Genomic DNA, 13,268 nt, shown 5'->3' on the forward strand with positions numbered 1-13,268 from the left:
AACAGTTTATCAGCAGCTGAATATTTAAAGGAAATGATGTGACAGCATCAGGACGAGAAGAAAGTTTGTAAAGATTAAATGCTGCTGTACCTGTGAGGCTGTCAGGTGATGCAGTGACAGCTTTCACCTGTTGTTTGTGACACGTGCGCTAAGCTCACAGGGGAACGTGTGTCTGTGCTGCAGTTAGGACAGACATGGCCAATTGGGACGAAGGATGCACCGTCGACAACCTGCTGGCCGAGATCAGGAAGGGCTGCAGGCTGAGGAAGACAAGCCCACGGGCAGAGCCGGACGGTGGGGTCGAAGGTGAGAGCCCGGCAGGACTTCTGCAGACTTTCTTGTCACTACTGCTCGTTTGATCAAGTTCTCCTTTTCAGGTCACCCCGGGGTCACGCAGATGTCACCGGCCCAAGATAAGCCAGATTTTCCCGAGAAGCCTCGGGAGGAGGTCCGGACTCCCACACATCCACCTGCTGGAACCAGACCAGAACCGGAGCCAGCAGAGCCAGACAGAGCTGCCTCAGAGCTCCAGGCCCTCTGTGAACGCCCCGCAGCTGAGGTCCAGGGTCCGGAGTCTGAAGTGGACACCAGACCGGCGCAGCAGGAAGTCCAGCACACAGCTAGTCAGCAGGATGTGACCCAGGTCAACAGGAGCAAAGATCCTAACCCGGAAGATTCTGCTCCCCGGAACGCATCAAACACCTTAGACACCAGCCCAGCAGGTAGAGTGAGGCGCTGTGCTCTCTGCTTCAGGCTTTGAGCACGCTCAGTGCTGCTGTTTGTTTCTGAAACATGGAAATTTTAATGCTTCCTGTCCCACAGCCCACCCACACAGATCAAGTTGTGTTCAGTGTTTGCAGCAGAGTGACGGAGACTCGGCCGCAGATTACAGTTGAGTGGAGTCGAGATTGCCATACCATGGTGATGTAGCCGGGTCAGTCTGGCTGTTGTGATGTAGCTCTGAGTCTATGAGGTCACTTCCTGTTCCTGAACATTAGTGTTTCCTGTGACATGGTGAGCTGAGGCTCAGGCTGTAAGGTCTCATCAAGACGATGATAGAACATCCTTTAGTGTTGATGATGAAATAAGCTTTATATCTAGAAACCGACCAATCGTATCCTCTCTTTGATCTCCAGAAGGCCACACAGGAAGAAAGCGTTTGAAGAAAAAGAAAAAATGCATCCTTCAGTGAGGTGAGCTCACCTGCAGCTGTGCATAAATCCACGTCAGCGGCGATTCACTGCTGTCCTTCACTCTAAAGCATTTCATTGGTCGAAATGTTTTTATGTTGTGGGATTTAAGGTCTTTTTTTAAATATCATTTATTATTTTATTCTTCTTCTATGGTTCCAGGTACATGGGTCAGGACTTGTTTCTGTGGCGACAGGACTGGACCTGCAGGAGAACAAAGTGTTTAACCCTCTGTAGAACCTGGGACCATTTCGTGGCCTTTGCGTTTTTTAATTCCACACCATTTCCACTGTGTTTTACGGAAGAGGATTAGGGCCACTGGAAAAAAAAAAGGAAAGAATTCTGACTTTAAAGTCAGAATTCTGAAAAAAAGAAAAAGTCAGTGTGAATAATTTGAATAAAATGTACAGTTCCTTTGTTCAAAAATGTGACCGATTGTATTTTATAAATGTCACGGTTTGCCGGGGCAAGCCGTGTGGAATTATTTAGGACAAGGACGCGGCAGCTCTGGTGCAGGTGAGTATTTATTAACGAAGGAAATACAAACAACAAAGGCACTGGGAACATGAAACTGGAACCTAAACTGGGTAAAACTAACAAAACAAACCAGAAACGAAGATGCAGGGAGGTCCGGGGAAATACACATGAAGAGATGCAGGGAGACCGAGGGGAAACAACACAGACGAACCAGCAACTACTATGACAGAAGACGCAACTTAAATACACTCAGAGAACACAGGGAGATTACACACAGGTGAGGAACACAGCTGGGAGTGATTAACGTGACGAGACTAGGGAGTCAAACTGAAAACACTCACATAAGACGCAGACCTTCACAATAAAACAGGAACTTACACATGAAAGGACACAAACTAAGAAACGCAGACTAGATACAGGGCACACGGGCAGAACAGAGTAAACACCAAACAGAGGAAGAACAGAACCAAAATCGCAATAAGAGAAAACACAAAACGCTGGGTTAAAAGGACCCAGAATCATGACAATAAATTAAAAAGAATGACTTTTTTTGTTATCAGTATTTATAATTTTTAATGACATTTTGTTAAGTTCTGTACCATAGTTAACAGTTATAGTATTTTCCAATGTTAAGCATTTATATTTTAAAAATTCTAATAATCTTATATTTGCGTTTGTTTTTAATTTTTTTAGAACACTGGAAGGCTAGAAATGTTTTTCTTTTGAAAAGAAGAATAACAGAACAGATCAAGGCTTAATGTTTTATTTTGTAGCTAATAAAGGGGGCAGGTCTATCAACAATATTTTATTTGTACCTTTTGAAAAAGCCAACAAATTCCTTTTATTATTAATTTTAACACTCCTGCTCTTTTAATTTTTAATTCAAATGATTGTGGAAGGGCAAAAAACAGTGCAGGATACTGAAAAATGTTTAAATAGTTAGGAATATTTAGAATAATTAGCAAAATGCAGACTTTGTATCGTACCTGTGCATTAAAAAGTAGACATGTAGTAGACTGTTTCTTCTAACTTTTTGCCTGTTTTCTTTCTTTTTTATTTTCATATGTTGTCTTTTCATTGTGTGATGGGATTTCCGGCTCTTTTTAGAAAACCGGCTCTTTCGGTTCGGCTCACTAAAAAGAGCCGGCTCTTCCGGCTCCGAACCAGCTTTAACGGTTGTTTTGTTGCTTTAATTGATTTATTATTAACAATAATATAAAATTATGCACAAAAGGAATTACTAATGTACAAAAAAAAGTGGTTTTATTTATATATGTTTATATATAAATATATGCGGTGGCCCCTAGAGACAAAACGCGTACAAACTCCAAGAAGCACATACAAACTCCAAAACACATTTCTAGCATGAACTGAACTTCCAAAACAGAGCTACCTAGATCACGTAAATTACACAATTGAAAGCATGAAAGCATATGTGTATTGTTTAAGTATTTATACACAAGCACTATATTCATATATAGTCAAATAATTAAAAATTAAAAAAAAAAAAAAAAAGAAAGTTCATTTACCTGTTATTACCACACACCAAATCCGGCCGTTGGTACTTGCTAGCTTGTGTAGCCACTAGGTAACAAAAGCTCAACACTGCCACTAGCATCCTGGAGCACTTCTGTTGTCTTTTGTACGTGTTTTGAGTTTTTATGTGCTTCGGAGTTTTTACGTGTTTTGGAGTTTGTACGTGCTTCAGAGTTCGTACGTGATTTGAAGCTTGTACATGCTTTGTCTCTAGGGGCCACCGTAAATATACTTTTATTTATTCACTCCACATAAAATGTAATAAATAAATCATATAATACAAAAATCAACTATTCACATTTCAACTTTTAACTATTTAAATTTTCAGCTTTTTCCTTTTACAAATTTAAAGTGAAACAACACAAAACACTGCAAACCACAACACAATTAAATATAAATTATAATATGAAAACAAAAAGAACATGCATATTCTCTGTCATATGGACCTGCATGAATAAACTTTCTGAATCCTTTATCATCTGCAACTGAAAATAGTTGTGGATGATTATATACCTTTCTAATGTGACGTTGTTGTCCCTGGCTCTTTCTCTGTCTCTCCCTCCTGCTCTGTTCCTGTGCTACTGCGAGTGTAACTACCGCCCCTCCCCCCTCTTCCCAGTGTAAAGCACAAGGCTTGCATGCTGAGTGAAGCGGGAAAAAAGTGCGAGAGAGAGCGGATGAGAGAAAGAATGTTTATATGTTCTCTCTCTTGCTCTCTCTCTATATATATATATGTGTGTGTGTGTGTGTGTGTGTATATCATATATATTGTATATCTTTTGTATATAAACTATAAACTTTCATCTTCAGACAAAAATTATATGACTTAAATTACTTAAAAATTCTGCCTGGTCTTGTGTCTCTTTGTTTCTGTAACATAAATAACAAGCCAACATTTTCCTCACGACACCACTGATCAGCTCTATGGACCCTCAGTTTACCTGTACACATCCATCTCACCTGTCAGCTGTTTAACACCTGCTGATGAGTCAGGAAGCACGTCCACGTGTCCTGGTGTTAGTCTCCTGTTTATTGCAGCTGCTGTTCAATATAATGTAATGTCGACACAAAATTGTGCACAAAATAAGTAAATGCAGTTTGTTTCCTGAGTGCAGACCTGCTGTTTCCCTCAGAGTGACTGTTCTGGGTTAAAAATGACAGACTTTAAAAGGAGGCGAGATGGACACAGAAAATTACACAGCACTTTATCAGTGGCTGATATCCAGTCACCAGCTTTAGCAAACACCAGACTGTCAGGTGACGTTTACATCACTGTTTTATTTGTTTCTTGGAAAATCATTTTGGCTCAGATATAAGTCAAGTTTTATAACTGTACAGTTTTACTTAAGCTCAATGTCATACTGCAGAATACGTGTTAGACTGAACCATTCGCTTTTCTTTATTATCTGCTGTTCGTATGTACAGGATTTTTTTTAACCATGAATTTTGAAATAAAACTAACATGAAAAATCGTTTTTATTCAAGGAGAAGAGAGAAAGCGCTATCCACCAGGAGAAGCGTCTGAACCAGCATGCTGTTTGTGAATACTGAAAGACTCCAGCCTGTCTAGAAATACTTACATTATCTGTTTTTTTAATATTTATTCAACTAAGCACAATTATCTGTTAGAAGTTTTGGGGTTTACTAAATTAAGAAAAAAAATCAGATTACTGTATTTTCTGCACTACAAAGAGCACTTAAAATCCTTTAATTTTCTCAAACAAAAATGCATGAATTCTGGTTGAATTCTCACTGACTACAAACCTATTTTATGTGATTTTATGTTTCAAAAAAAACTGCCCAAAACTGTTTTAGTACGACTTTGGTAAGCTACAAAGCTGAGCATTACCGCTACCGTAGTCACGAGCTTCCCAGAGTAATCTGGGTCCAAAACGCCGTCCTTTAAGGTCCCAAAGTCATACAAACGCTGCGGCATCACTGAGAGTTAAAAACTGTCTAATTTATTTCATCTGTAATGATCAGCATTGCTGCTTTACGGTGTAACAATTAAGTTTAACATCCAGGCATCCATAAAAACATTCATACATTCTTATATAGTTATATAGTTCTATACTGTGTATTGTGTATTTTGTTGTACAGTTATTTTATTTTCAACTTTAATTTATATATTTTATCTTATTCTTTCCCAGTTAAATTTACCCTTTATTCTAATTTGTGTTGTACAGTTATTTCATTTTTAACCTTAATTATTTTATATTTTATTCCTTCCTAGTTAAATTTACCCTTTTTCATTTTTTCATATTTATTTCCTATCTTATTCATAGCCTTGTCCTTTTTTTTTCTTTAGGTCACAAGCAGTTGTCTAAGCATTTCACTGCATATCGTACTGTGTATGACTGTGTACGTGACAAATAAAATTTGAAAACAGAATTTATTCAATTTAATTGAGTTAGAAGTTAGCAGGAAGTTAGCTCGCTAGTTTCCACCTAAACATGATACAGCATGTTCTGAATGAGAGATTTCTAATAAGAAAAATAAAATAATACATCTCTTTTATCACTTCCAAAATGATTGAAGACAGAAAACTAATCAGCAGTGACATTTGTAGGGTTACAGAAGTTGGACTAGCTGGTATATAATGATTTGCTACGTGATCACTAGCGGCACAGCTATGTTAGCATAATATAAACACAGTGATGCTGGAGGATGAATGCTAACTTTTGTTCAGAAGAATTACGGAGATAATCCATCCACAATACATCCATATACTCCAACCACACCGGAATAGAGCAGTAGTGAGAGAATTCTAGTGATGTGTTGGTCACAAACGAAATGGCTCCTAGAGCCGGATCTTTGACGTGAACGACATGAGCCAAGGAGCCGTGGTTTTTCTCTCACCCTCTCTCTCTCTCGCACTTTTTTCCCGCTTCACTCAGCACGCGAGCCTTGTGCTTTGTGCTGGGAAGAGGGGGGAGGGGTGGTAGTTACACTCGCAGTAGCACAGGAACAGAGCAGGAGGGAGAGACAGAGAAAGAGGCAGGGACAACAACATCACAATAGAAAGGTATAGTAATCATCCACAACTATTTTCAGTTGCAGATGATAAAAGATTCAGAAAGTTTATTGTTTATTCATGCAGGCCCATATGACAGAGAATATGCATCCTGTAAACGACCACGGCAGACCCAGTGGCATTTTGATGCTTTTATTAATCCCTACACGGTTGCTGTACATTCGCACTCAGAGCTGCAGCTCTCTCGCTTCCAGCTCAACATAACACCAACAACCCAACCACAGGACCCAGTACAATATTTAATTCGGTGGGGCGTGATTGCGGATGCCGTGCAGGTGCGTCCGCCTCCTCTGCACGGCACCGCAGGCCACGCCCCACCACACATCTTTTTTTTTGTTTTCTTATTTTAATTTATATTTAATTGGGTTGTGGTTTGCAGTGTTTTGTGTTGTTTCACTTTAAATTTGTAAAAGGAAAAAGCTGAAAATTTAAGTAGTTAAAAGTTGAAATGTGAATAGTTGGTTTTTGTATTATATGATTTATTTATTACATTTTAGGTGGAGTGAATAAATAAAAGTATATTTACGGTGGCCCCTAGAGACAAAGCACGTCCAAACTTCAAAACATGTATTAACTCTGAAGCATGTACAAACCCTGAAGCACGTATAAACTCCAAAACACGTAAAAACTCCATAGGACGTACAAACTCCGAAGCACGTACAAACTCCAAAACACTAAAAACTCAGAAGCACATAAAAACTCAAAACACGTACAAAAGACAACAGAAGTGCTCCAGAATGCTACGCGCAGTGTTGAGCTTTTGTTACCTAGTGGCTACACAAGCCAGCAAGTACCAACGACCGGATTTGGTGTGTGGTAGTAACAAGTAAATGAACATTTTTTTTTAATTATTTGAATATATATGAGCGCTTGTGTGTAAATACACAAACAATACACATATGCTTTCAATTGTGTAATTTAAGTGATCTTAGGTAGCTCTGTTTTGGAAGTTCAGTTCATGCTAGAAATGTGTTTTGGAGTTTGTACTCGTTTTGTCTCTAAGGGCCACCGCATATATTTATATATAAACATATAGAAATAAAAACACTTTTTTTGTACATTAGTAATTCCTTTTGTGCATAATTTTATATTATTGTTAATAATAAATTAATTAAAGCAACAAAACAACCTGAAGAGCCGGTTGGGAGCCGAAAGAGCCGGCTCTTTTTAGTGATCCGAGCCGAAAGAGCCAGTTCTCTAAAATGAGTCGGAAATCCCATCAGTACTCCATACTTTGCTCGGACATAAGCGCTCTTTCAGACTCATTGAGTCTACCTGCGAGAACAAAAAGAGAACAAAAATCACTCAAGAAATCTCATCCTTGTCACCAAGATTATTGTGGAAAAATACACTGAGCATCGACCCAAACTGACTTTCTCAGGTTTATCGAAAGAAGCTTCAAACCTTTGCAAAGGGATCAACACAGCACGGACGGGGTTCATACCAGCACTGACAAACAGGCAAAATAATAACAGCTCCTCTATAGCCATACAGATACAGTGAAAATGAAAGTGTTTTTGAATTTTATTTTCTGTAAATCATTTGATTTATTTAATACATTAAATATTATATTTTAGAGGCCGTTCTAATCTGATATTCCATTCTAGGCAAATTGACAGCAAATAAAACTAAGTACACTTTTAAAACTTTTTTTAAATTAATTTTTATTTGAATTCAATTCCATTTTATTTATATAGTGCCTAATCACAACAACAGTTGCCTCAAGGCGCGTTCTATTGTAAGGTAGACCCTACAATAATACAGAACCCAACAATCATATGACCCCCTATGAGCAAGCACTTTGGCGACAGTGGGAAGGAAAAACTCCCTTTTAACAGGAAGAAACCTCCGGCAGAACCAGGCTCAGGGAGGGGCGGCCATCTGCTGCGACTGGTTGGGGTGGGAGAAGGAAGACGGGATAAAGGACAGAAAAACGTTATAATGTAATGTGGTGAAATTATTATCAACCAGGTGGTTCATGAGACAATTACTTTAAAGTAGTTTGGTTTTAACATTTACAATGAAGAATTGTAATAAAAAATGTAATGCATTTAGGCTACGTCCACATGTATACCCAGGTGTTTTTGAAAACGCCGCTTTTTTGATGCAGGTGTCAGGTAAACTTTAACGTGCTCGTAAGAAAACCCTAGAGAAGAAATTAGGTCTCTTCAGTGGGGCATTTCTTTTGAAACTTTTGACAATCACATTGTCAATATTGTCTTGGCCATTAAACATTAACTCCAGCACAGTGTTTGGATTTTTCCACTTTTCCCGGAGTTCATTGAATACTTTCACACTGACTTCTTCAGTGTTCTCGAAGGACATTTTAAGGTTTTGGGACAAAATTTTAGCCCAAATCCTGTTGGTAAACCTGTTCATAATGGCTTTATCAACCCTTGGAGGCAATTCCCTTGTCTCATTTGCATTGCTTATAGCGTGCAGAACCAAATCTTTAGTGAAGCTTTCAACAACTTTTATGTACTCTTCTCGGTTTTCAGATATAGTGAGTACTCTTTTTGGTAAAGCCAACAGGGGTTCTGTAAACGTTGGGACAGTAATATCATCAAGCCGTTCGCTCAGATATAAAATCAAATATTTCTCCTTGCAGTTATGTGCTTTACAAAGATTGGTGAAAATGTCCCTGTTGATATTGGTCAGCCTTTTTGGAGATAGATCCAAATTTTTCTCGTCAATTTGAGGCCAGAGTTTTTCACGCAGGCGATCGCTGATAGAGTCGGGATTGTGCCGCTGTGTGAAGTCCTTGTATTTAGACGAGGCTTTGGCCTCTGAAACTACCAACTGAATAACTTTGTAAACACACATCTTTTCTTCAGACAGATAATCAGATGCCAGAGTGATGTCATAAGAACCAAAATCTGAATCAGACTTACGGACTGACCTATGTAGTTTTTTCTTCACAGGCTTTTCCAGGGGGCAAGCTTCTATGTTGTCCAAGTCTTTTGTATCAGCTGAGTAGTTTTTCTTCGGTTCTACTGTGGCTGTGGTTTGGGTTTGAGGAGGAAACATCTGGGATGACACAGACGCTTCTTCCTCAGATGAATCACTAAAACCAATAAAAACATTTAGATATATGTTGGGTGGTGTAGGTGCACGATGCAGTGTTACAATTTCGCTATTTTCACTGTCACCTGTGCATGTTTTATCAAGACTGCTCTCCTCTGCAGTCAAATGCAGCTTGAGGTTTTTTGAGTCGGAAGAATCCTCCAGTCCTGGAGTTTCTGTTTCTTCTTTATCACCGTGGTCATCTACAGAACTTTCTTTCAGGATGCTGTCCTTTGCTCGGGTTTCTTCTGTTTTCTCAGGGGACTCTGTGTCCACTGAGTGAAGACAGGCCTCATCAGTCTGCGTGGACACTGGATCTCCCTTCTCCACAGTTGTGTCCATTGCGTCCACTAACATGGAACAAAGTTTCAACATGTCTTTCATCAAAGTGGAAGGCATCTCAGTGTTGCAGTACTCTGGGTTGAACTGCAGAGATTTCCACTGTGGTACAATTGTACCAAAAAAGTGGTCACTTAAGGACTTCCATGTTTCCACTGAGGTGTAACTGTGTGCAGTTGTCATGTTTAAGTTTGTATTAATATTTCTTTGAGTCTGAAATGTAGAAGTGGAAATAAATTGTTGGGTGGTTGGAGTTGTGGTTGGCATGTGTGCTCTTTGTAAACTAAATGCTTGGGATTCTGGACGGTCCCTGTATAAGGGTTTAAGCCCCGCCCACGTTTGGCTGCAGCCACTGTGATGTCATCCACTTTTCTCTGAAGTTGAACCTTCAATGGCTTGGGGGCGAGGTTTAAGATAATCTCTGACACAGCTGCATGACATTTAAATGGCATAAACTATTAATTTAAATTACGCACTGTAAATTTTGTTCTTAAACCAGACTAGTTAATAATAATTTCACCACATAATATTGTCAAATTATTTTTTGTTTTCTTAAATAAATACATAATTCAAAGACAAGTTAGGTGATTTTTCATTGTATATCTGTTAGAATGCCTGGGTTGTTGACCCAGGGTTTTGAGTTTATATATTATTTATCATTTCTATTCTTTGGTTTCTTTGTTAGAGTTCTGTTTTATGGTTTATGTCTCTGTGCATCCTTAGTTGCTGTCTCCCCTGTCTGCGATATCCAGTCCAGTCCAGTCAGTGTCTGTGTCTGTCCTGGTCCCACGTCTCTGTTCTCTCTGTTGCAGTGCCTGCGTGTGAGTCTGTGTCTTTAGTTCAGTATGTGTTATGTTTCCTGTTTTATTTTGAAGGTCCATGTCTGATGTTAATGTATCTGGTTTCGCTTCCCCTTGTCTCGTTAGGCCTGATTTGCCCCAGCTGTGTTTCCCTCCTGTTACCCATTCCCTGATTGCTCCCTCTGTGTATTTAAGCCCTGTGTTTCTCTGTGTCTGTGTTGTGAGCTACCCTCATTTATGCTGTGTGGTCTGGCTACCTGCTTATGTAAGTTTATTTGGATTTTTGCTACGTTTTGTAATCCAGCAATAAAACTGAGTTTTGAAGTACACTTTTGCCTCTGAGCGTCTGCACTTTGGGTCCTCCTTACCACCACTCCTGCCTGCACACAACCTGCACCTGACAATATCAAGTTACAGTTGGACATTTTAGGTGTTCCCTACATTTTAATGTAGGCATCAGGAAATAGATATCTTTTATTTTTCTTCTTTTTATTCAGATTCAAGCTGAGTATGATTAAAAGTTGTTGTTGTTTTTTTCTTTTTAACTTAGACTGAAGTTTGTATTCCTATCTACTGATATTAATTCATTGTTATCTTAATATAGCTCAAGGTGGGGTGCATGCATACCCATATGGAAACGATATATATATATAAATCTTATAAAGTTTGTATCTGTCTTGTGTGAAACTTGTATGAAAAGCATACAAGAGTGAAAGCAGATATAAGATCCCTTGAAAAATGATATACATGAAACTTGTATATTTTGGATACTTACTAAAACACTATATGAAAGTAATGAGAAAGTGGCCACCTTCATGAGTGAATCATATAAGCCTTATATGATTCACTTTAATGAAGTAGGCCACATCTTAGGCAAGTTTTTTTCTATTTCTTTTCTATATGGGTATACTTGAGCTTGTATGTATACTTTTTACCCTGTGTGGATAAGAGAAAATCTAAAACTAGTGATGTGCGGATCGATCCTGAAATATCGATTCCTCCGATACCAGTCATTTATGTTCTAGAATCGATTCTCACATTAAAATATCGATATTTTAGTAATTTAGGGTAAATTTGTAGTTTATAATTAACAGGAACACAGTGGAAAGAAACTATAACATTCGGATTGTCTACATTCAAAGGAACTACTTCCTCTTCCGCCTTTCATAGTCATGTGCGAAATACGGCTGTCTGTCTCGCAGCCCCTTGGTGTGCGCACTCACAACAATGGCTGAGCGTAATTGGAGTAATGTGCGAACGTATTTTACCTCCATAAAAGCTGAAACGTGGTTTGCGATACATGTGGCAAAAACGTGAGGTGTTGTGGCCACACTCGGGAGATATTCAAAAGGGCTGCTGGGGGGATAAATACATTTTACAGTGTTTATTTATCGGATAAAATACGTTAAATGTCCGGAAACAGCGGGGTTGTCCAAATTCAGAGGCTGCTTCCACCTGAGGACCTGGCCTTCGCGGTCTAAAGAAAGCTGGGTAGTACGTCACGAGCTCCCTCGGTGGAGTGAAACGCTGCCATCTGCTCCTTGCTATCTAAAATATAACAGTGCACTGGCGTAAACTCTCGACCGTCTCACACTTCTGTTTAATCAGTTTTCTGTTTGACGTTTATTCAGCTGTGAAAACCCAGAGGAACCCTCCCGAGGGATTAATAAAGTTAAATTTAATTTGATCTAATATAATAACTTTAATTTCAGCCAAACTGATTTACAAATAAAACTGAAAACGCCAAACAATAACATTTTGAAGTTATCAAAGTGACTTATATATCATGTTTAACCCAAGTAGCGAAAGACCGCGGGGATTTGAAGACGATGCGTCGGTCGGCTCAGATATTTGAAGTTTACACAGCTACATTCTCACCTGAAAATATGTTAAAAGTTTTTTTGCGACCCAAAAAGAGAAATAAGAGTAATATTAAAACTAAGTTGCTGCCGACATTGTTGGAAACTGGAATTGGCTGGACCAGTCTGGGATATGGTTTTTCAATTTTGTTGTCCGGGTGGAAAATCGGGAGAAATTTGGGAGAATGGTGGCTCCGGGAGATTTTCTGGAGGGGCACTGAAATTTGGGATTCTCCCGGAAAAATCTAGAGGGTTGGCATGTATGGTTGTGGCAACATCACTAACCTTGTCAAACACCTCAGAGCAAATCATATCACAGAATATGACGAGTGTATGTTGAGGTGAACTGAAGAGGAGGAGAGGGACAGGTGCTGCTAAGGCGAGACACGGAGTCCTTTAGTGCTGCAGGCAGGCAACGTGTTCACATAGCGCACAACTTCATTTTTTTTATTTCTATGTGATGAACTCTGCATTATTAAGTGATAAGAACAAGTAATCTGATGTCCTGTAATCATTATGACGCTATAATTTGAGATACAATAAATAAAATAAGTATTGGTATTGGATCAGTATCGTCGATACCACCCTGAATATTAATTGGTATCGGATCGGAAAGAAAATCAGTGGTATCGCACATCACTATCTAAAACTAAATTCAAACTTCTGCACCCAATTCTTCCCTTTTAAAGGCATTAAAATGTATACTGTAAAGTTAGAGAAATCATTAAAAGCCCCAAATTACAATATAATATTCATATTCATTATAAGAGCCTCTAAACTTCTCACCATATCTGTATGAAACTCCTGGCACCATTTTTGGTGATCCCAGCATCTGTTGACAAATTTGGGGCGGACGTCATAGTAATTTAACCTTAGTTATGGTTCATACTAGGTTTTGCAATATTATTTGACTATTTTACACATTTGACTTTCTTATATATTTCATTATTTTACTATCACTTACCACAAT

The 13,268-nt window shown here is 38.8% G+C and overlaps 1 protein-coding gene and 1 long non-coding RNA gene across 2 annotated transcripts; one reads left to right on the forward strand and one right to left on the reverse strand.

Moving 5' to 3' along the window:
* The first annotated feature begins 193 nt into the window (after positions 1-193).
* LOC146695079 (uncharacterized) lies at positions 194-2,681 on the forward strand. The gene is made up of 5 exons (XM_085476984.1): positions 194-306; positions 378-722; positions 823-891; positions 1,137-1,193; positions 1,353-2,681. The coding sequence occupies exons 1-4, from the start codon at positions 195-197 to the stop codon at positions 1,190-1,192; spliced, it is 582 nt and encodes a 193-aa protein (XP_085333110.1). The 5' UTR covers position 194; the 3' UTR covers position 1,193; positions 1,353-2,681.
* A 6,576-nt stretch (positions 2,682-9,257) lies between these two features.
* On the reverse strand, positions 9,258-9,944 carry LOC146695080 (uncharacterized). Its single transcript, XR_014923513.1, has 2 exons — positions 9,387-9,944; positions 9,258-9,301 (listed from the first exon to the last, which is right to left on the reverse strand). It is a non-coding gene; the product is annotated as an uncharacterized LOC146695080 (long non-coding RNA).
* Between the last annotated feature and the right edge of the window lie 3,324 nt (positions 9,945-13,268).

This window comes from Copadichromis virginalis, linkage group LG13, assembly GCF_057382275.1.
Source record: "Copadichromis virginalis isolate Kocher_CV1m ecotype Utaka linkage group LG13, C_Virginalis_male_GT1.1, whole genome shotgun sequence".
NCBI classification, from domain to species: Eukaryota; Metazoa; Chordata; class Actinopteri; order Cichliformes; family Cichlidae; genus Copadichromis; species Copadichromis virginalis.